Here is a 23,989-nt window from a genome sequence, read left to right as displayed (position 1 = left end):
AGTGCCCTAAGCAAGTCTGTAGATTCCTTAAGGTCATATGAAAAAGATTTCCAAACTGTGGGGGAGATGTATAGGAACCTTCCAGATCAGATGGCTTCATAGGTGAAACATACTAAACATTTAAGGAGGGAACTACATCAATCCTATAAAACTCTTCTAAAAAATAAAAGATGTGGAAAGACTTCTCAACTCTTAGGAAACTACTTACATTGATATTAAAACCAGACAAAAACACTGCAAGAAAACTACAGAACAACATCCTAATGAACACATTAAACAAGTGATTTAACAATATAAAAAACAGATAATAAACTATGACCAAAGTATTTATTTCAGAAATGCAATGTCAGTTTATTGGAAGCAGTTGATGCAATTTATCTTATCAGACTTGAACAGAAAAATTGTATGATCTTAATAGAGAAAAGGGGGTAACAAAATTCAACATCCACTCAAGATAAAAACTCAAAGCAAATTAGACTTGAAGGGAACTTAATCCAGTAAAGATATATGTACAAAACGTTATATCTATATCATACTTAATAGTATCCTTTCTCCCTAAGATCCCCCAATATCAGGAACAACAGACTGTCTCCCACCACTCATACTAGAGTATTCCTAGCCACTACAGTAAGGTAAGAAAAAGAAATAAAAGGCTTAGTCTGGAAAGGAAGAAATAAAACTATTTTCATTTGCATTTTAAAAATTTCTTGCTTCCTCACTTTTTTTCAGACAAAATGATCACAGCTATATAAAAGATTCCGTGCAATCCACAAAACACACTACAAGAATAATTGAGTTTAGCAAGGTCACATGACAGAGGATCAATTTATAAAACTCTGCTGTATTTCTATATACTAAATATAAACAACTGGAAATCAAATAGAAAAAAAAACAGTACCATTTACAATAGCATCAAAAAAACACGACATACTCAGAAAGGGATAAATCTAACAAAATGTGTTAGAAATTATATGCTAAGAAAAACTGAAAACACTGATGAGAGAAGTAAAAGGAAAACTAGTCTGATGAACAGATATCCCATGTTCATCAATTGAAGATAGAGATGTCAGTTCTTCATACAATAAACAAGAGTCAAGCAAGCTCAACCAAAACCCCAGCGTCTTTTTGGTGGAAGTTGACAAGCTGATTCTAAAATCTGTATGAAAATAAATAAATACAGGGCACCTGGCTGGCTCAGTGGGTTGGGCCTCTGCCTTCAGCTCAGGTTAAGATCTCAGGGTCCTGGGATCGAGCCCCCAGTCGGGCTCTCTGCTCAGCGGAAAGCCTGCTTCCCCCCTCTCTCTCTGCCTGCTGCTCTGCCTACTTGTGATCTCTGTCAAATAAATAAATAAAAGTCTTTGGGAAAAAAAATACAATCTATATGAAAAAACAAAGGCCGTAAAATATATAAACTAGTTTGAAAAGGAAGAATACAGCTTATTTCAAAGCTTACTATAAAGCTACAGTAACGGAGACAATGTGGTACTAGTGAAATGATAGACCTAATGAACAATGGGATAAAGTAGGATCCCAGAAAAAGCAACCCACACAGTTGGTTAAGTGCTCAAACTATATGGGAATACTGGTCATCCCTCAGCAAAAACAACCCCCCCCTCAAAATCTGTATCTTACATCATACATAAAATTAACTCTGGATGTAATTATCTATGAATTCTAGAGGCATCAGAAAAAAAGCTTTGTGGGCGCCTGGGTGGCTCAGTGGGTTAAAGTCTCTGCCCTCGGCTCAGGTCATGGGATCGAGCCCCGCATAGGGCTCCCTGCTCAGCAGCGAGCCTGCTTCCCTTCTCTCTCTGCCTGCCTCTCTGCCTACTTGTGATCTCCGTGTCAAATAAATAAATAAAAATCTAAAAAAAAAAAAAAGAAAGAAAGAAAGCTTTGCGATCTTTGGTTTGACAAAGAATTCTTAAGACACAAAAAGCATGAGTCATCAAACCACAATGGGATAGGGGTGCCTGGGTGGCTCAGTGGGTTAAAGCCTCTGCCTTCGGCTCGGGTCATGGTCTCAGGGTCCTGGGATCAAGCCCCACGTCAGGCTCCCTGCTCCTCTGCTCCTCGGGGAACCTGCTTCCTCCTCTCTCTGTGCCTGCCTCTCTGTCTACTTGTGATCTCTGTGTGTCAAATAAATAAATAAAATCTTAAAAAAAAAAAAAAGAAAGAAAAATGAGAACTTTGAGGGGCGTCTGGGTGGTGCAGTCGGTTGGGCACCCAACTCTCAATTTTGGTTCAGGTCATGTTCTCAGGGTTATGAGAACTAGCCTCCAGGGCTTGGGGCTCAGTACAGAGTCAGTTTATCCCTCTCCCTCCCCTTCTACACCTCTGCCACTCAAGTGTGCTCACTCTCTCTCTCCCTAATTTAAATAAATAAAATCTTTTTGAAAAATTAAAAAAAAAATTAAAAAAATGAAATGTTTTTTTTTTTTTTTAAAAACACTGTAGAGATTACATCCCCGTGACTTACTTATTTTTAACTGGAAGTTTGTACCACTTAATCCCCTTCTCCTACTTCAGCATCTTTCGGACTGGAAAATTTAAGCTCTTTACTGGCAGGAACTTAAATTTTTGCTCAACATCTGGCCCCACATAGCATGTCACAAGAATACAAGATTGGGGCACCTGGGTGGCTCAGTGGGTTAAAGCCTCTGCCTTCAGGTCAGGTCATGATCCCAGGGTCCTGGGATCAAGCCCCGAGTTGGGCTCTCTGCTCAGCAGGGAGCCTGCTTCCCTTCCTCTCTCTGCCTGCTTGTGATCTGTCAAGTAAAATCTTTAAAAAACAAAAAAAACAAGAATATAAGATTTTTGCAAAGCAAAAATACCCAAAAACCAAAAACCAAAACAAAAAACCACTGTACAGAAGTGAAAAGACAAGGCACAGAGTGGTAGAAAATATTCACAAAACCCCTAATAAGGATTTTTTAAAAATGCAGAATACAAGCTCTCCCAAAAAAAGAAAAAAAAAGACAACTCTATTTTTAAAAATAGATTTTATTTATTGGAGAGGAAGAGGGAGAGCACAGAGAGGGCAAGGCAAACTCTTTGCTGAGCAGACAGCCTGATGTAAGGCTCGATCCTAGGACCCTGAGATCATGACCTGAGCCAAAGGCAGATGCTCAATCAACTGAGCCACCCAGGTGCCCTGGTAATCCCAATTTTTAAAATGGGCCTGCACATGAGTTTTATATTAGTGCATAAGTGACAAAAATTGGAAATAACCCAAAAGTCCATTAACTAGTTCACAGATAAACTGTGGTATATCCATACAATAGAATACTACTCAGTAATAAAAAAGAACAAAATACTGATACATGGAACATGAATCTCACTTTTTTTTTTTAAAGATTTTATTTATTTATTTGACAGAAAGACATCACAAGTAGGCAGAAAGGCAGGCAGAGAGAGAGGAAGGGAAGCAGGCTCCCCACTGAGCAGAGAGCCCGATGCGGGACTCGATCCCAGGACCCCAAGATCATGACCTGAGCAGAAGGCAGCGGCCTAACCCACTGAGCCACCCAGGCGCCCTCACTTTTTTTTTTTTTTTAAGAGAGAGCAAGACAGACAGCAGGAGGAACAGAAAGAGAATCTTAGGTAGACTCAACGTCCAACACAGGGCTCCATCTCACCACCATCTATTACCTTAGCCAAAATCGAAAGCTAGATGCTTAGCCAACTGAGCCACCCAGGTGCCTCCAAAGCATCATAGTACATGAAAAATGTCAGGCACAAGTAAGTACATATTGTAAGATTCCATTTACAGGACATTCTGAAAAAGGCTTAACTGTAAGGTCAGAAATCAGATCTGCACTTGCCAGGAGCTAGGGTTAGTGAAGTGGATTGACTATGAAAGAACCTGTGATGGAAATGTGGATTGAGTTTATGTTAGTGGCTATATGACTGAATATATTTGTCAGATGTCATCTAAGTATACAGGTGTAAAGTGTGAATTTTAGTACCTGTAAATTATACCTCAATAAGCTTGACTAGAAAAGCGCACAAGAGATTCCCCAAATTTGTAATGTTTTGCTTAATGTCAAACGAGTTTACCTCTTCTCCACATATTCCTTTTATTAATAAAAAGATTTTATTTATTTGAGAGAGAGTACGAGTAAGATAGCATGAGAGAGACCGCATAAGCAACAGGGAGCCTGATGCCAGACTCAATCCCAGGACTCCAGGATCATCATGTGAGCCGAATGCAGATTAACCAACTGGGCCACCCAGGCACCCCTCCACACATACTCCTAAACAGAGCTTTTAAACTATAAATTATCCTAATTTGGAACTTCTTGTGCATGAGTAATAATTCTTGTGCATTCCTGAGGCCTGAAACAGCACTTTTTATGTATTATCTCATTAAATCATTCCAACAACACTATGAAACTGAGGTTGAGAGGTTTGGTTAATTCTAAAGTTGGGATTTAAACCCAGGTATGTGAACTCCCAAGACCATCTTTCCTTCTATACTTTACTGCCTCCCCAAATCTCCAAAGACAAGGACTAAATTTTACATTCTTCACTGTTTAGCATATATATTCAATAAATGCAGACACTGTTGGAAGGTAAGAAACACAGAGTATCTTATCAGGCAGGATCTAAAGGCTGCTTTTTTGGGCAAAATACTCCCTCTCCCACTCTATTCACACCATCTACCTTCTCTCTGGTTAAGCAACATAGTCCACCAGGAAGAGGCACTCATTTGTTTATTTTCCCCAAGTCTCCTCTGCAATTTCCTAGTCCAGCAAAACATCTCTAACTCAGGGTGGCCCTGGGGATGGGGCTAATCTGTTAATACTCAAGGGACAGCAGTTTCTATGGACATGGAATGATGATCCAAGATCATCTTTCTCAGGAATTATTTTCATAACTAGGGAGGTAAAGATTACTGATTTATAGAATAAAACCAGTCACATCACTTCATTTGTATTCCCCTATGTGGTCCAAGAACATCACTTCAGTTGCCAATTTTCTCAACCATGGCATTTAATAATTCTGGAACAACTGATCCCCTTCCAAAAACTGGTGGCCCTGTTCTGACATTCTTCTCATTTATAATGTTTTTTGTTTGTTTGTTTTAATGAACAGAAAACCAACCAGGATTTATTCTCTCACATAACAAGTTTGGTCCTAGGCAAGTTCCAGGTGATTAATTCGGTGGCTCAAAAATCATCAAAAACCAATTTTTTTCCATTTTCCTACTCTGACATCCTTAGGATGCTGGCAGTTATGACTTCACAGTAGTCTCATAGTAAGCTGGTGAGTTTCATTCAGACTGCTGCTTGATGGTTGGCTGGCATGAGGAAAACAATTTTCTCATGTTACTATGGAGGGCACTTTAGAAGTACATACAGAATTACTTTTTTCCTATAGAATTATTTTTACTGTGTACTGTATCTTTTGATCCTGCACTTACACTTCTAAGAATTCAACTCATAGAAATATACGAGTGGACAAGAACAGTAAGGAAGATGTTCTTAGAAAATTCTTATTAACAGCAAAAATCTGGAACAGCCTAAAATATCCACTAACACAGGTGATTACTTAAATTGAGAGGCCCATCAATGGAATACACCACAGCTGCTTAACACAGAAATATGTCCAAGTTTTGTTGGTAAGAGTCAAGCTTCAGGGAGTATACATACAAAAATAAGTAAAACTTACCTATGACACCAAAAGCACATGCAACAAAAGTAAAAACAGATAGCTAGGTTACATCAAAATTAAAAATGGATGTCCATCAAAATAATCAACAGAGCAAATAAAACAACCTACAGAATGGGAGAAGATATTTATGAATTGTTTATCTGATAAGGAGTTAATATCCAGACTATGTAAAGAACTCCTTCAACTCCACAACCAAAAAGTAACCTGTTTAAAAATGCACAAAGGACTTACAAAAGACATTTCTTCAAAGAAGATAAATGACCAATAAACATCAAGAGGCTAGCACCAGCAATCATTATGGAAATGCAAATTAAAACCACAACAAGGGATCACCTCACAACTACTGAGATAGTGGCTATCAAAAGTAGAAACCAAGTTTTTCCAAGGACAGAGAGAAACTGGAAGCCTTGCGCACTACTGATGAGAACATAAAATGGTGTAGCTGCTGTGCAAACTCTATGACGGTTCTTCAAAAAGACTTCAGGTATATGCTCTCAAAAAAAAAATTAAAAAGTCGGGTTAATAGTAACGCTAAGACCGTTCCTCAAGAAAAACCGTTTTGGGTCAGGTGCCTGGTGGCTCCAGTTAAGCATCCGAGTTATTTCTGCTCAGGTCGTGGTCTCAGGGGTGAGACTGAGCGCCATGTCTGGCTCCGCACTGGGCCTAGAACCTGCTTCAGATTCTCTCTCTTCCCCTCTCTACCCGTCCCCGACCTCTTAAAAACAAAACAAAATGAAAACCATTTGGGGATATATTCAAAAGAACTGCCAACAGGCTCTTCAAGTGTAGCATTACTCATGACAGCCAAAAGGTGAAAGTAACCCAAATATTTACTGACAGTTCAATGCTAAAACAAAATGTGGTGTTAAAAAGAGAGGAAGGAAATTATATCAGTCTACTACATGGATGGACCACGAGAACATTATGCGAAGTGAAAAAAGCCCATCACAAAGACAAATACTACCAGGCTCCATTTCTATGAGGTATCTGGATCAGTCAAATTCACAGGAACAGATAACAGAATGTTTGCAAAGGGTTGGGGAGGGGGAGGGATGGAAGTTGTCGAATGGGCAGTTTCAATTTTGCAAGATAAAAAAGTGCAAGAGACACTAGCACAACAACGCGAATGTTCACACAACAATGTGAATGTACTTAACATTACTGAGCTGGTCGATTTTACCAAAAGCTGAAATTTTAAATAAAAATATCAAATTGATAAACAAACCAAATTATATGTACCTGTAAAGAGCTTAGAAATAACCACCTAACTCCTAATAGTAGTTATGTATGGAGAATACTAATGGGAAAGGGAAGGACTTTTTTTTTTTACTTCGTATCTTTCTGTACTACTAGCATTTAATTATAAATATGCTCTAAGTGGGGCGCCTGGGTGGCTCAGACAGTTAAAGTGTGTGACTCAAGATTTTGGCTCAGGTCAGGACTCATGGGTTGGCTCCACACTCAGTGGGGATTCTGTTTGAGATTCTCTCTCCCTCCCCTCTCTTCCCATTTTTATTCTCTCTCTTTAAATAAATCTTAATAAAAAAAAAGGGAAAGAAAGCATATACCAAGCTAGGATTTTTAAAGTCAATTTTTAAAAAATTTAGTGGATAAAATTTAAATTAAACTCTAGGTACAATAGACAAGTTCTAATGCCACTTTAAAAAAGTCACCACCCATATCGCCTCACGAAAGCACACCAGGAGTAGGTTATGATTCGTTCTAAAAAGAGTGATTAATTAAGGAGAAACTCCTGGAGTCACGCAGTTAACAGGAGATGCTGCCATCAGGCTTACCCCAGTAACTGCCCATGATACTTACTAACCAATAATGCCTAAATCCAAATTAGACAAAGATCCACTCTCTAATCCTGGAACTGACAAACCTGATACAATGACAATAGCTAGCGCCTGCAAATACAAAAATCCCAGGGTTTTCAAACTATTTTTACCCTTCTTCTCCCCTACCCACTACTACTAAAACACAAGGCCTGCAACAGTACTTTTCCAGAGCCTCATTCTCCTTCCACCCCCACTTCAAGAATGTTACAAGAGTTAGTGGGTGGTTAGCAAGACCCCCTCAGAAACCAACAGCCATTCCAGAAAAATAATTGCTCACATACCAAGGGCTGCCAACAAGAGCAGCTTCCCAGCAGCATGTTTTAATAACCTTAATGAAGCAGAGAGCAACGCCTCCTATAATACAAATTCTGGTTGGAAAAAAGATCTACAGATTGTGGAAAAGTACAACTTAAAAAGCAAACACCACAGGCTCCAGTAAGGCAGGAAAGCAAGCAGAGATTTCTAAATACAGAGCTCAATTGTAAGAGTTCAGTGGTACCTTATTTCTATCATCGTTTGCTCTGTCAAAAATAGAACCTTCCATGTCTTGATCCATTCAGAATAAGCCACAGCAGGCACAGCTTTGCTTACACAGGGCAGCCAGGTCAGAAAGGCCACACAGGGAAATGGAAAAGCAGCCAGCAGGTTTTCTTAGGGATTATACTGCTCCGGCTTTTATCCTTCTTCCCAGCTATTTTGGTGCCAAGAAAACTGCAGGGAGGTCTTTGCTCTGAAAAATCTTTTACTAGAAAGACTAAAGCAGTCCCAGGGCTGCAACTCCCTCTGCTGCCCAAGGTTTTCTTTGCATGCTGTCGCAGGTTCAATGCATTTCAAACTCAACTATGTTAAAAGAGCTAAAGTAGCCCTTTATTTCAAAATGTGCCCAAAAAGGCACAGGTTCAAATAGTAGAGGAACCGCTAGAATGCCAACTTCTGAGCTGCATTAATTTCTACACTTACCTACAAACCTGCTCTATCTCTTGAAGGGTTTCTTTTACTTAGTTTAAATTTAAATTTTTTTTTTAAGATTTTATTTATTTGACAGAGATCACAAGTAGGCAGAGAGGCAGGCAGAGAGAGAGTGGGAAGCACGGTCCCTGCTCAGCAGGGAGCGGGGCTCGATCCCAGGACCCTGGGCTCATGACCTAGGCTGAAGGCAGAGACTTTAACCCACTGAGCTACCCAGGTGCCCCTTTTACTTAGTTTAAATGAAAGTTCTCCATCTCCTTCACAGGCCCTTGGAAAAGCAGGAACTAGAACAGACTTCTTGTTCCCTCTTCACCCACCCTTAAGAATACCCATCACTGGGACGCCTCGGTGGCTCAGTTGGTTAAGCGGCTGCCTTCAGCTCAGGTCATGATCCCAGCGTCCTGGGATTGAGTCCCACATCAGGCTCCTTGCTCAGCAGGGAGCCTGCTTCTGCCTCTGCTGCCACTCTGCCTGCCTGGGCTCTTTCTCTCTCTTACAAATAAATAAATAAAATCTTAAAAAAAACCAAAACGCTCATCACCAAAATCTAAGGCAGGCCTTATTCGCCTTCCAAGTTCTAATTTAAATAACACTTAGCCCACGGGAACTGAAGCTATTTGTTTGGCAGTCTGTTTCACTGCATTAGATTTGGTACCTGTGTAACAGCAGAAGCTCCATAATCACTTATCAGAATTCAAACTAGAAATCCCCTGAGATCTTTAAGTTTATTTAAGTAATCCTTACACCCAACATGGGGCTCAAACTCATGACCCCACGATCAAGAGTCACACGTTCTACTGACTGAGCCAGCCAGGCGCCCCAAACTAGAACCATCCTAAGGTACTGGGGGAGTAAAAGATTTGTCCACATAATTCAATTTGGACTTAAGCAATTACCAGGGGGAGGCACTAACATCTTTAGAGAGAAGAGTAAGAGGCAGGTGTTGCTCCAACTAACACACCATCATTCTGCCCAACAACTCAGCAGCACTGCTTGTGGTCTTTTTCAGGTTACTGATCTTGCCAAGTCTCTGTCCTGGTAACTGTTAACAGACTCATTGTACATGTACTTTTAGGGCACTCTATTCTTTTATTATACCCAAAAACTTCTCACATTGTGATCTTAGTGGTAAAAGAAGACACAGAGACCTCACAGAGTGACCACGACAGTGCTACGCAGATACGGAAGCTGTTCCAGCATGCCCAGCCTACTGTCGTCAGGAGCTCTTGTTTCCCAGCAGCCGGAATGAGGCCTGCTGCTGAAGACACACATTAGTGTGTAACCTCCTCTTCCCTACCACGCAGGGTCAGGGGCTTACCTGTCAGGTAGAACTCCCACTCTCTGCCTTAAGAATCTATACATCCAAGCTCTGGAAAAAAACAAATGCCCAGAGCAAAGGCCACCCTCCAGAATACTTAGCTCCCACTGAGTGAAAAGTCTCTATCACTGGACAGAAGAAAACAATGTAAATTTTTAAATAAAAACAATACCACAGCATTTATTGTCTTCTGGTAGTAACATGAAGATAATCAAAACAATACAAACAAAATGTTTTAGAAATACACCCCAACAAAGAACATCTCAAAAAACCCAAAACTACATGGCCTTCTCAAGCATTTCTCACTTCATTGATCATTTCTAGTTGGAGACACTTTGGAGCAGGGTAATATTATCTCCTTTTAGCATGATCCGACCTGCAACACAAAATTTAAAAAAAAAGAAAGAAAGAAAAAGCTATTAATAGTGACTCAGCAAGCATGTAACCACCATTTAGCCTCAGAATTCTGGATCATATTTAAACAATTTTGAAAATGCTTTCTCTCTTGAGCAGGTATGTGAAAAATTTCAAATATCCATATATTGAAAGGCTATTCATATTAGAGCCTATGAACTTCTCTAGTAATAACCTAATGAAGGTAGAGAAATGTGATTTTATGAAAAGTAGCACCATTTTTAGAGTTCTTAATATATTTCTGCAATTAATAAACCTGTTTGAACTTTATCCACCATTTCTTAATCTTACTTGACCAAAGAATAGTTTTTTCCTGAGAATGTCTATAAAAATTTTTAGGGAACATTGGTGTTGAGTAAAATCAGTCTGAAAAATGCTCAATCAATCCCAAAGATTAAATGGTTTCACTTTTTAAAACTTACATCTGGCCCAGTGACAGAGACATTAATAAAATAACCCGACTAATGAGTGTTCTACTACAAATTCAGAGAGCACAACACATCTTGCCTCCCCCAGCCCTACCCCAGTTAAACAAAACCAAACTCTTGATATTTGACATTTGACATCTAAAGACACAGGCAACAGCACAAAGATTTACAGTGGGCAAATGTGCACATTCAGAGAACTGAAAGAACACAAGCTGGATGAAACTTGGAAAAATGAAGCAGAGTGATACAAAATGAGCAGGGGGCAAAAGGCCAGATCATGAAGAACCTTGCAGAACACATTAAAGATTTTCTTATCCTCCTAGCAACAGGAAGTCACTGAAGGATTTCAAGTAAAAGGACGACCAGGTCAGACTGGTGCTTTTAAAAGATAACTGCAGCTTGAAGAGCGAACTGGAGGGGGATGAGGTAGTTATAAGAAAATCAATCAGTGAAGTGAATGGCGGCTGGTGCCATTCAGAAAGACAGGGAACACTAAAATAGCTCCAAGAGTGTGTTAAGGGGAGGGAAGTGAGTTTGAAATCTCACACACTAACTTTGAGGAGTCTTTGAAACATTCAGGTAGAAATGTTGAATAGGCTCAGAGAGGTCTAGAACCAAAGGAACAAAGTGTTTTAAGGTAGGAGTGACCAACAGTGCCATGCTGTTCAGAGTTTGAGGAAGACTAATATTGACCATTAGTAGATTTAACATCATTTGTCTTCGGTGACCTTGGTGAGAGTTCAGTGGAAAAACAAAAGCAGAAATGGGAGTGGGGTTAGCGGTAAGTGGCAGAGAATTTCAAGAGTGAACTACTCTCCCACACAGTAAATTTTCAAATGCAAACTAAATTTAAACATGGACTGAGGTGCAACTCATTCAATTCTGCAACTGAATAAAACTTGCCACAGTTCCCAAAGGCCGGCCATCTGTATTCTTACCCAGTTGTTTTCTTAACTTTGTTTTAGAATGAATCTCTTCGGCATCATCTAATACGAGGTTCATGTACTCATCGAAACCCTAGAAAAATAAGCCAACTGAATGTCATTTTTCAAGTAAAATCCTACCCAAACCACTCCAGACGAATACACCAACCTAGATACAGAAATGCCAACTAACTTCAGAAACTCATCTTCCACCAATCTTTTAGCTAAAATACCATCTCCCTCCTAAAGCCTTTTTAAATAACAAGAAAGCCAAATGTACTCCAAATTACCTCTGGAACCTTGTGGATTTAAGATTTGATTAGCTATGCTAAGACCCACTGTCCCTATCTTTTATAACTTAGCTAATACAGAGTATGTGTGTATACATGCAGATTAACTTCCACTGTCACCAGTCTTCCCATGCTCCTTACAAAACAACTCTTGCTATTACCCATAACATGTTTTTTCCCCGTAAACAGGGGAGATTACTAATAGAACCTACAATATCTAAAGGTATCAAAGTATCCTAAAACTTTTCAGACATATTTTATTTTTCTTTAAAACCTTATTTAGGGGCACCCAGGTGGCTCAGTCAGTTAAGTGTCTGGCTTTGGCTCAGGTCATGATCTCGATGTCCTGGGATCAAGTCCTATATCAGGCTCCCTACTCAGAGCAGAGTCTACCTCTTCCCCTCTCTCTGCACCTCCTCCCACTTGCGCACTCATATTCTGTGGCTCTCTCAAAGTAGTAAACAAAATCTTAAAACAACAACACATTATTTAGGGATGGGATGTGTGGGAAGTGCAGTTGGTTGGCATCTGATTCTTTCCTGGGATCAGGCCCGGAGTCCGCACTCAACAGGAAGTCTGTTTGAGATTCTCTGTACCTCTCCCTCTGCCCCCCCCACCTCTCTCTAAAATAAATCACCCCCCACATTATTTAGGATATTCTGTTATCCTGAAAATCTTAACTAACCCCACCCAGCTATATTCAGGTATCACCTAATATAGAACTAACATACCATTAGTTTTCACCCGACTCTAATTTTATTTCTTTTGTTCCCTCCTTCAAATACTAACATTGTTATTTAATTATTATTAATTTTCACTCTTTCCCATCAAATAGAACAATGAGACAAGAATAGTGGCCCTGAAGAACTCTGCTTGGGTTGCGTCTTTGACGTTTTGTACCCTGCTCTGGCTGGGCATTTTTTTGTGAAATCATTTTCTGTGAACACACTGCTCTGCAAGAAAACATCCTGGGTACTCACAATGATACAGCCCTCTATCCGCATGTTCACTTGCTCATAAAGCCACACCTGAATTCGAGATCTCTGAAAAAAATGAAAATAGCTATGTTTAAAAAACAAGTACATAGAACCCAATCACTCGGGTAAAACAACAGAGAAATATGACTTCTAAAGAAAACCTTAAAAAGTAAAAGTCAAGAATTTTAACTACTTGATTCATATCCAAGAACTGAAAACCAAGACTAGTTACTTGCCAAGAAACATTCTCAATAAATGCTATACTAGGACTAAGTTAATAATTTTCCTGTCATCTTGGGACTCAGTCATATTTCTTACTGCTTCTCATCTCAATGCATTTAGAGTGCAAACTGACAGTGTAGCACAATGTGGTAATTTCCAATGATCAAGGGCTTTCTTATCTGCTTTGGCAAAATCCAGAAGCTAGATTCCTAGCTTCCCTCACATTTAACAATCTGGGGAAAGGCCCTCAGATCTGGTGTGATTAAACATAATGGCCTGGGGCAACTGGCTGGCTTGGTTGGTGAAGCCTGTGACTCTTGATCTTGAGGTTGTGGGCTGGAGCCCCATGTTGGGTGTAGAGATTATTTAAAAAATACAATAGCTTGGGACGCCTGGGTGGCTCAGTTGGTTGGGCAGTTGCCTTCGGCTCAGGTCATGATCCCAGCGTCCTGGGATCGAGTCCCACATCGGGCTCCTTGCTCTGCAGGGAGCCTGCTTCTCCCTCTGATTCTGCCTTCCACTCTGTCTGCCTGTGCTCGCTCTCTCTCTCTGACAAATAAATAAAATCTTAAAAAAAAAAAAAATACAATAGTTTGAAATTAATCTGCTTCCAACTATGTTATCACATACTAAAATTTATCAAGAGTAACAGAAATTACATCTTATTTCCAAAATAATTTCAGTACTTTGCCCTACCACCTCGCAGTTTGGGATGCTAGAAATTCTCCCAAAGGAAAGGAAGCTGTCACAATATCCTCCAAGCCTATCCCTCCTCTCTTCCTTTTTGGGCATCTTTTCTATATTTAAGTATACCACCCGCCCCCCACCCCACCTTACTATGTGGTTTAAAGTTCACAGGAGTCTTCTTCCAATGTTTCATCCCAGGGGAAAGAAAGGGGAGAGGTTCCAATATTCTAGCCATAATGACTACCAACAAAAGTACCCAAACACCAGTCATGTTTGCCAGTAACTACTTTTTGAAATTAGTGATTTTGGTCTTGCAAAGTAATGATGACACAATTCTTCCAACGCTTGGGCTGGCATTTCATCACATTAGAGCTTTGCCTGAGCCCCTTCCCCTCAAGCACCACTCCAATCTCAAGTTTCACTTAATATTGATTTTTTAAAGTACCATCTCCACACTCAGCGTGGGTCTTGAACTCACGGCTCCAAGATCCACGAGTCGCAAGCTCTACCGACTTGCAAGCCAGCCAAGCTCCCCAGTTTCACCGACTAATTTTAACTCGAAAACACACCGAGCAGACAGGATGACACACACAGGCAAATAAATTCACCTTTTAAAGAGGTAATTACAAAACAACAAAGAACATAGAACTTACGTACATTCTGCAAGTATCTGAAGATGAGGTTCTGCACCAGTGGTTAAGGAAAAAACACACGCATAGAGCAGACGGTGCTCCCCAATACCGGTCGATCTTACCTACCTACCCTCACCTCGCCTTTGTTTTCTGAACATGAGACCGGGTGTGCATGACACGAACAGCGTCCAGCCGGGCACTGGTTTCGGGTTCCCGAAAGGTTCTGACGGAATTCCCGCCCACTCTCTTACTCCCCAGCCATTTCTTGGCGCCCGCATCTTCCCCGTCTCCGAGACCGCTAACTCCCACTTCACTCAGTTCCTAATTAAGGCTGCCTTCCTTTCGCTCGTCCGCGCCACTCCTGCACTTCCCACCACAGGGCTCTGCCCAAGCCCACCTCCCACCCGGTCTCAACTACCCGCGCTTTCTCCCGGCCACGGTCGCCCCGGGGGCTCATGGGATGTGGGCCGCACTCCGTTCCCCCCGGCCCGCTCTCGGTCGGCTCCTTCGCCCCCCCGCTTTCTGGCCCGAACCTGCTAGTCCTGACATGTTGCGTAGGATACGATGGGCTGAACCATCACCTTCTGCACTTTTTGGCCCTGGCCACGGTACGCCATGGTGGAAGCCGACAAAGACCGCACGCTATTTCAGAAAGCAACTTCCGGAATAAAGAACCGGAAGCGGAAGTGCATGGCGCCCGCGAGGCGACCTGGGCGGTTCCTGGGAAATGCCTCTCTAGGCTTGAGTGTTGCTTTTCTCTGTGCTCTATATCCCCTGGGGCAAGCCAGAAGAGGGCTGTGCACTTTGGAACGTGAGTCAGTCCTACAGCGCCACCTGGAGGGAGCCTGAGGAGGCTCCCGCGGCTCGGTTTCCCGTGTCGGCCTTAAGAGTTGTACCTCGGTTGTGTGAGATGGGTTGGTTTAGAGCTTTTCCCAAGGCCTGTTTCCCTGGAATTTAGGCAGAACGGGCCGCATCGCCGTCTAGAGGGTATGGCGGCGAGAAGCCCCAGTTCCGGGGGCCTCCACACCTGGTCCTCGAAGCCACAAACAATCCGAATTCAAAAGCCAGGCGCTGTTCGCCATGTAATCAATTCCCCTCTCGTCTCCTTTGTGGGGCTTTACTGTAAGGTGGCGACAGGGCAAGGCTAGCGGGGAAGCCCTGATGTCTGATGGCTGGGCCCGATCAAGATCAAGATCAAGGTCGCTGACGCTGTGTGACCAAAGGGTAAGTTCCTCATCCTTGCTGTGCATCGGCTTCGTTGTCACCAAGATGGAGATGACCCTGTCTTTCGTCGCGGAGCTGGAGAGTCGGTGAAGGAGTAGCGTGTGTGTAGACTCAGCAGGGCCTCCGTGTGGGAGCACATCGTTTCCAGGGTAACACAGCTGGAAGGGGAGGAGCCGAAATCTGTTAGGTTTTATCAGTGACTTGTGGCCTGGCAGAAATGGTATTTGACCGGAAAACCCATTTTACAGATGGAGAAACTGACAGAGTTGAAGGGATTTCTCCAAGGGGACCCCGCGTAGGCAAGTGGCAGAATCCTAAGTTGCTTAACTGAGGTCTTCTGTTGAGGATGATATTAAGGCTGAGCTAGAAAACGCATGGAATAATTATTGGTTTAAAAAAAAAAAGCCCTCCCCCTTCCCCCAATCCCAATAAAGGGTTATGTTGTCCAGAGAGTAAACATAGGGCATTGGTTGAATTCAAAGGTGGTATGGCTGGAAGAAACTCTGACTTGTTTCATCTCAGATGCAGAGATGCTCAGCTACTCTTGCACTTTCCTGTCTCTGAAGTCACGATTCCTAAACTTTTGGGGCTTGATCCCTATAACCAGCCATCTGATTATACAACTCATGAGATTTGTTTTATCCTTTATTTTTTATAGATTTATTTATTTTAGAAAGAGAGAGAGGAGGAGGGAGAGAATCTCAAGCAGACTCCTGACTGAGCGCAGAGCCTGATGCAGGGGTCTGTCTCATGACCCTGAGATCATGACCTGAGCCGAGAACATGACCTGAGTGGAAGTCAAGAGTGGGATGCTTAACTGGCTGAGCCACAGAGGCGCCCCTATTTTTTCTAAGTGATTTTGCTTTCTTATATTTAAATCTTTGATCCATCTAAAATGTTATCCCAGTATATCCAAGAACTGATAACAACTTTATAATATCTAGATGGCTACCTAGTTTTTCTTTTACCATTACAAAAAATCTGTTGTTTCCCCATTTAATTTAAAATGCCACATTTATAATATACCAAGTGTATGTAAATATGTATAGTTTCTGTTTTGCTCAATTGATCTTTGTGTGTATGGATCAGTGTCACTGTTACAAGTACTGTATAATATTTCCTTATTTGGCAGGACTAGAAGTCGATAGAACTTTCTTAGCTGTTCTTATTTATTTTTCTTACAAACTTTAAAATTATCCTATCTAATTAAAAGACCCCTTTTGGTATTTTTACTGTGATTACATTAAACTTGAGAACGACTTAGAATCAGTTTTTTAAAACTAACTACCTTATGTCTATTTGTTCAAATTTTCCTTTGAGTCTTTGGGAATTTTTCAGTTTTCTTTAGTTTTCAGCTTCCTCTTGCAAGCTTATCTAGTTTAATCATAGATATTGCCTCTTTCTTCTTCTTATCTTTTCCTCAGTTGCATGCTCTCGCTGGTTTTTAGAAGACAAAGTGACAAATTCAATTACGTAAAAATCACATATAGTTTTGGGTGACTAAAACACCACCACAGTAAACAAAGTCAAAAGATCGGGGAGAAGTATGTTTGTACCACATCAAAGACAAATGGGTAATTTTACTAGTATATAAAGAGCTTTTTAAAAAACGCTTTTCTGGTTCTCTATTGCTGTGAAAGAAATAATTCAAAACTTGGTAGCTTAAAACAGTAACTTTTGTTATAATTTATGATTTTGTGAGTCAACAATTTGGCCAGCACTTAGATGGACTTTTTTTTTTTTTTTTTTTTTTTGCTCCAGAAGGCCTATTTAAGGGCTTGGGGCGTGTGTATGGAAAGCTGGCCTCACTGGGGCCAGCTCCAGACTCCATGTCTGTGCAACCCTAGGGCCTCACACTTCATCTCTCTTGCAGAGTAGGATGGTTTCTTTTTTTGTTTTTGTTTTTAAAGATTTTATTTATTTATTTGACAGACATCACAAGCAGGCAGAGAGGCAGGCAGAGAGAGAGGAGGAAGCAGGCTCCCCACTGAGCAGAGAGCCCGATGTAGGGCTCGATCCCAGGACCCCAGAATCATGACCTGAGCTGAAGGCAGAGGCTTCAACCCACTGAGCCACCCAGGCGCCCTGGTTTCTTTTTTCATTTTAAGAGAGAGCACGAGCACATGCCTGTTGCCGCAGGACCAGAGGGAAAGGGAGAGAGAACCTTAAGCAGGCTTCACACCCAGTATGGAGCCTCAACCTCATGACCTTGAGATCATGACCTGAGTAGAAATCCAGAGTTGAATGATTAACCAACTGAGACACCCAGGTGCCCCTAGAATACTTTTTTTTTTCTTTTTTTAAAAGGTTTTATTTATTTGTTTCACAGAGATAGGCAGAGAGGCAGGCAGAGAGAGAGGGAAGCAGGCCCCCTGCTGAACAGAGACCCCCCCGCCCCCCATGTGGGGCTCGATCCCAGGACCTGGGATCATGACCTGAGCTGAAGGCAGAGGCTTTAACCCATGGAGCCACCCAGGCGCCCCCCCCCGCCCCGAATACTTTCTTAAATGGTGACCCAGGCCTCCAAAACCCAAGGCTGAAGCCAACAGTACCTTTTAAAGGCCAGGCTTGGTACTAGTATACATACAGTTCACACCTCAAGCCAGATTCAAGGGCTGGAAAAATAGAGCCCATCCCTGTTAAATATTAAAGCATTTGCAGCAACAAACTGACACATAGATCCAAAACAAAAATTGGCAATAGAGGTGAACATTCTGTTTATAGAAAAGGAAATACAAGGGCACCTGGGTGGCTCAGTGGGTTGAAGCCTCTGCCTTCAGCTCAGGTCATGATCCCAAGATCCTGTGATCCCTGCTCAGCGGGGAGTCTGATTCTCCCTCTGTCCCCCCCACCCCTGCTCATGTTCTCTCTCACTCTCAAACAAATAAAATCTTAGAAAATCATAAGAGAAAATAAAATTTACAGTGTACTGTACATATATTCATTGAAAAAAACTTGAGTATAGACTGACCAGGCCAGGAGTGGACAGAGTTGTGGCAGGCCTGGCCTGGGTATGATGGTGGAGGCCTTGGTTTAGCAGGGCAGCCTCCAGGTGGGCCTGTGGGTTGTGACAAGGGCCAGGAAGTCTAGTATATCTGCCCCAGTGACCTGGAGGAGTACCACAGGCCCATGGCTATCGACAGCTTCAGCCACATGTGAGTTCACTGGCCTCTGGGAACTTTGGGGAGAAAAGGCACGGAGGACTCAGGGATCAAGGCTCCCTAGGCAGTACCGTCTCTGCCCTTTGCACTTTTGCCTCAGCTCACCCCCTTGCCTGCCAGCCCTCTGCACTCAACTTGAGCACCCCATAGGCACATAGGGCAGCCTACTGCTCTGCCCCGTCCTGGGGCTTCCAGGGGCTGCTGATGGCCTCAGAGGCCTCCCGAGGGAACTCAAGGCTGCAGCCTTGACGCCTCCATCAGTTGCCTTCTGTTGGGTCCCATGAAGACTGGGGGGGGGCGGATTGGTAAATAAATGCCTTGTGGATCTTGCTGTCAATTCTTTAAAAAAAAAAAAAAAGTCCATCTATGAGTGGATCTGTGTAGTTCAAACCAGTGTTATTCAAGGTTCAAATGTACCATCATTTCCATAAATTCATTAGGTAGTGGAAGGTACTACGAAACCAGTTTCCCTTTTAAATTACAACTAGGGGCGCTTGGGTGGCTCAGTGGGTTAAGCCACTGTCTTCGGCTCAGGTCATGATCTCAGGGTCCCGCATTGGGCTCTCTGCTCAGCAGGGAGCCTGCTTCCCTCTATCTCTCTCTCTGCCTGCCTCTCTCTACTTGTGATCTCTCTGTGTCAAATAAATAAATAAAATCTTTAAAAAAAAATTACAACTAATCAGGGGCGCCTGGGTGGCTCAGTGGGTTAAAGCCTCTGCTTTCTGCTCAGGTCATGGTCTCAGTGTCCTGGAATTGACCCCCGCATCAGGCTCTCTGCTCAGCAGGGAGCTGCTTCCTCCTCTCTCCCTGCTTGCCTGACTACTTGTAATCTCTATCAAATAAATTAAATCTTTAAAAAAAATTACAACTGATCATAAAGTTCTTGCAAAATTTGAGATTTTCATGATACTCCCAAGGTGTCTGCAAAATGGGCTAAGAATCACTGGTCCATCTCACAGCTTGCTGAATGGCTGTGATGGATACAACCCCAAAGAATGGGGTTGCAAAGACAGGGGCAGTCGAGCAAAGATCAGCAGCCCCTGACATGGGTACTTGGGTCAAGAGCTTTTTCATTCATTCAGCACAAGTTTATTGAATGCCTTTTTTAAAAAAATTTATTTATTTATTTGACAGAGCAAAATCACAAGTAGGAAGACAGGCAAGCAGAGAGAGAGAGAGGGAAGCAGGCCTCCCGCTGAGCAGAGAGCCCGATACGGGACTCGATCCCAGGACCCTGAGATCATGACCTGAGCTGAAGGCAGAGGCTTAACCCACTGAGCCACCCAGGTGCCCTATTGAATGCCTTTTGTTATGGGCTGAAGCTTGCTCCCTGAAATGTATATGTGGAAGCTCTAACCCCCTAGGACGTCAGAATATGACTGTATTTGGAGACTGGCCCTTAAAGAGGTAATTAAGGTTAAATGAAGTCATATGCGTGGGCCCTAATCCAAGATGACTGGTGTCCTTATAGACACATTAAAACACAGACACGTGCGTGGAGAGGAAAGACTGCATGGAGACATAGTGAGAAGGTGGCACCTGCAAACCAGAGAGAAGCCTCAGAAAAAAAAATTTTTTTCAAACACCTTGATCTTGGACTTCTAGTCTCTAGAACTGTGAGGAAATAAATTTCTGTTGTTGAAACCATCCAGTCTGTGGTATTTTGTTATGTTACTAGGTACTGAGAATATAAAGGTTAGTAAGAATCTCTGTCCCAAGTTTATAGTCTGCTGAGGAGGATGGACAGGTAAACAATTTTAAAACGGTGGAGGTAAACAGTGTGTGTCTGGTGGATGGCACCAAACCCCGGTCTGGGGCGAGGGAGAACAAGGTGTTGGCACAGTAGCCTAGAGGCTGTAGGATGTGTCGAGTTAGCCAAAAGAAGAGACTTTTAGGGAGAAAGACAGCACTAACAAAGGCAAAAGGCTGGAGAAAGATCAGGGTTCCAGGGAGGTGGACAGCTTGTAGTTTTGCTGGAGTGGAGAGCATCACGGGTGATACAGGAGGTACCAGCCATGCTGAGGGACTGTAATTGTGGTGGGAGAGGGAAGGATTGGAAGACTTTTCAAAGCAGTGACTCAGATTTTCAGTTAAAATAATCTTTGTTCAGTTTACACTAAAGCCAGGAATGGTTGACAGCAAACAGCCAGAATAAGACAGAGCAGAGTCTGAGAAAGTACCAATGGGATAGTCAGAGGTCAGTGAAAACAAACCTTGCCTGCTGTGTTGGCCTTCTTAGCAGCTCACACCATCTCCCTTGCTGAGCAAGCCACGCAGAACTCCAGCTCTCACACCTCAAGGAAGCCTTCCCTTACCAGTTTCAGACTGACGTGTCATTCCCTCTGTAGCATCATCTACTTAACACTTGCACCTACTTCATTCCTGATGACTTTTTTTTTTTTAAATTTTTAAGATTTTATTTATTTGACGAACAGAGATCACAAGTAGGCAGAGAGGCAGGCAGAGAGAGAGAGGAGGAAGCAGGCTCCCTGCTGAGCAGAGAGCCCGATGCAGGGCTCGATCCCAAGACCCTGAGATCATGACCCGAGCTGAAGGCAGAGGCTTTAACCCACTGAGCCACCCAGGCGCCCCTCCTGATGCCTTTTGACATACTTTTGCACTTCCTCGGCCAGTATTTCTTGGGCAGGGGTTCGCATTCTCCTGCTCTCCCTGGCGGCAGTAGTGCTAAGTGATGGTTAGAACTTCTAACCCTCTTCAAGGGATGGGAGTCCAAAATACTCTACGGGAGTTCTGCTGACGTATTAATTTCAAATTTCCACAGTTTTTCTAAGCTAGGCCACCCTCCTTGAGTTCCCATCCCAAAGAAGGGACCTCCTTCACCAGATGCACCTGTCAGGTTGAGCGATTCCTTCCATTCTGCTTCACCCTTCCCTTGAAATTTCTCCTTTGTTTCGAGTCTTCCTGATCCAGCCAATTGCCTATTTCACTTATTTATTCATCATTATTATGAATTATTATTAAACAGACAAGAGGCTGTTTGAATATCTTTTCTCTTTTTACAGAGTCTGACTGGCTCTGCTTACCCTTACTCTTAACTCTACAGACTGTTGTCTTACTCCTGAGGACAAACCAGTCACAGAGTCAAAGATCAGAAAACCCAGGAACAGACAATGCCAAGTTTGACTCCATGACTTCTTGCTCATCACCATAGATTCAGCCTCTGTAACACCTAAATACAACCTAAGTACTTTCTCCTTAGGCTCCCAGGAAATCTTGACTCCTTAATTAACTTTTGCTGATTCTTTGCTCATTTTATTTATTGTACAATGTTAAGAAAATGGTCAGGATCAAGTGTTTTCTTTATGCTCACGCCCTTAACGTCATTTTGCAAATTCAAGTAAGTTGATGCACAGTTTGGAGAATAAGATATTAATGGGTTGTGGGAACTTGCAAAGATTTATCAAGCAACTTCCTAAAATTAGATTTAAGAAATAAAGAGCTCTTGAAAGTCAGTGAATCAAACCCAATTGCACATAGGAATATACCTTCCTATTGTGAAACCTGACCACACTGACACTACAGTGGGGATACAAGCAGCGGTCTTCCAGGGCCGCAGAGCATGTTGTATCACAATGAATATGTGAATTAAGAGGTGCGTAATAAACACTCAGTAAATTTTAAGTATTAGCAACTGGAGAACTCCCATTTCCTACTGCTAAACTAACAAATCAAAAGCAATCCGTTTTAAAGAATTGCAGAAATAATTCCGGCAAAATGAGGCCACAGTTCTAAAAAAGTAACACTGTACTTTGATAAACATAGATCAAAGTGTTTTGTTTGTTTTTATAGATTTCATTTGACAGAGAGAGTGAGCACAAGCAAGGGCAGCAGCTGAGGGAGAGGGAGAAGTAGACTCCCCATTGAGCGGGGAGCCCAATGTGGGGCTCCATCCCAGGACCCTGGGATCATGACCTGAGCCAAAGGCAGATGCTTAATGACTGAGCCACCCACATGCCCCTCAAATTTGATTTCTGAAATTGTATTATCAATCTTAGCTCTGTGGTGGTTTCAAAGATTGGAAAGGTGAAAATAAACTGTTCTGAGAGGACCTGTCAGAATTTGAAGTTAAGGTCAGAACTTCAGGGATTATTTATCTTAAGACAAATACATGCGTCACAAACTATCTTGAGGCTTCTGGCTGGGGCCGGTCTGCAACATTTGGCCTTTTCTCTTTTCTTTTCTTTTTCTTTTTTTAAAGATTACTTATTTTTCAGAGAGCAAGAGAGAAACCCGAGAGGGAGAAGCGGGCTCCCTGTTGAAGAAGGAGCCGGATGTGGGACTTGATCCCAGCAATCTGGGATCATGACCTGAGCTGAAGGCAGATGCTTAACCGACTGAGCCACCCAGCATCCTCATTTGGGCCCTCTTCTGTTAAAATTGAAAATCATTTAAAACCCAATATACTAGGGCGCCTGGGTGGCTCAGTTGGTTAAACATCTGCCATCGGCTCAGGTCATGATCCCAGGGTTCTGGGATCGAGCCCCGCATCAATCTCCCTGCTCAGCGGTGAGCCTGCTTCTCCCTCTTCCTCTGCCTGCTGCTCTGTCTACTTGTACTCTCTCTGTGTCAAATAAATTAAAACAAAAAACAAAAAACCAAAAACCTTAAAAAAATACATTTTTTAAAAAAAGATTATTTTAGAGAGGCTGTGCATGAAGGGGCTTAGGGTTAGAGGCAAAGAATCTCAAAAGACTCCCTGCTAATGGGGGAACCAGTCACTTAAGAGCCTCAGTCTGTTTGCTTTTTGTTAAAAGTTGTACTTGTTCAGACTATTAGAAAAAATCTGTGTTCTTTGGTAGCTAAAATATTTGTATTTCCTTAAAAAATTGGCACACTAACACTTGGGACTTTTCTGAAAATTTTTAAATATAACTTCATGCTTCAAAGCTCTTAGTTGAATCCATCTAAGATCACTTCTAAATCCTCTCTCCTTTAAAAAAAAATCATTGGGGTCCTTGGGTGGCTCAGTAAATGTCTACTCTTGATTTTGGTACAGGTCTTGATCTCAGGGTCATGAGATGAAACCTTGCATCAGGGTCTGCTTGGGATTCTTTCTCTCCCTCTGCCTAACTTCCTGCTGGCATGCACACGCCCTTTTTCTAAAATCATTTTTTTCTTAAAAGATTTTATTTATTTGACACAGACACAAGAGAGGGAACACAAGCAGGGGCGTGGGAGAGGGAGAACAGGCTCCCCGGGGAGCAGC

The 23,989-nt window shown here is 42.3% G+C and overlaps 1 protein-coding gene and 1 long non-coding RNA gene across 2 annotated transcripts; one reads left to right on the top strand and one right to left on the bottom strand.

Annotated features, from left to right (window-relative positions):
• Nucleotides 1-9,956: 9,956 nt before the first annotated feature.
• On the bottom strand, nucleotides 9,957-15,099 carry SNRPE (small nuclear ribonucleoprotein polypeptide E). The gene is made up of 5 exons (XM_082702087.1): nucleotides 14,941-15,099; nucleotides 14,403-14,429; nucleotides 12,840-12,902; nucleotides 11,585-11,663; nucleotides 9,957-10,180 (listed from the first exon to the last, which is right to left on the bottom strand). Exons 1-5 carry the CDS (start codon nucleotides 14,992-14,994, stop codon nucleotides 10,125-10,127), a joined length of 279 nt encoding a protein of 92 aa, XP_082558213.1. The 5' UTR covers nucleotides 14,995-15,099; the 3' UTR covers nucleotides 9,957-10,124.
• Nucleotides 15,100-15,259: 160 nt separating this feature from the next.
• Nucleotides 15,260-20,409, top strand: LOC309849471. Its single transcript, XR_014303711.1, has 2 exons — nucleotides 15,260-15,601; nucleotides 19,897-20,409. It is a non-coding gene; the product is annotated as an uncharacterized lncRNA (long non-coding RNA).
• Nucleotides 20,410-23,989: the final 3,580 nt, after the last annotated feature.

This window comes from Mustela nivalis (assembly GCF_964662115.1).
Source record: "Mustela nivalis genome assembly, chromosome: 16".
Classification (NCBI taxonomy): Eukaryota; Metazoa; Chordata; class Mammalia; order Carnivora; family Mustelidae; genus Mustela; species Mustela nivalis.
Note: the sequence above shows the minus strand (reverse complement) of the source record. Positions and strands in the feature narration are given on the sequence as shown.

Bases quoted from the DNA above. Each gene is read 5' to 3' on its own strand.
- SNRPE (XM_082702087.1), bottom strand. From the start codon at position 14,994: ATGGCGTACCGTGGCCAGGGCCAAAAAGTGCAGAAGGTGATGGTTCAG. The intron at 12,903-14,402 runs GTACGTAAGTTC...CATTTTTTTCAG, and splicing joins TCTTCAGATACTTGCAGAAT to AGATCTCGAATTCAGGTGTG. The intron at 10,181-11,584 runs GTAAGAATACAG...TTTGTGTTGCAG, and splicing joins AAAGTTAAGAAAACAACTGG to GTCGGATCATGCTAAAAGGA.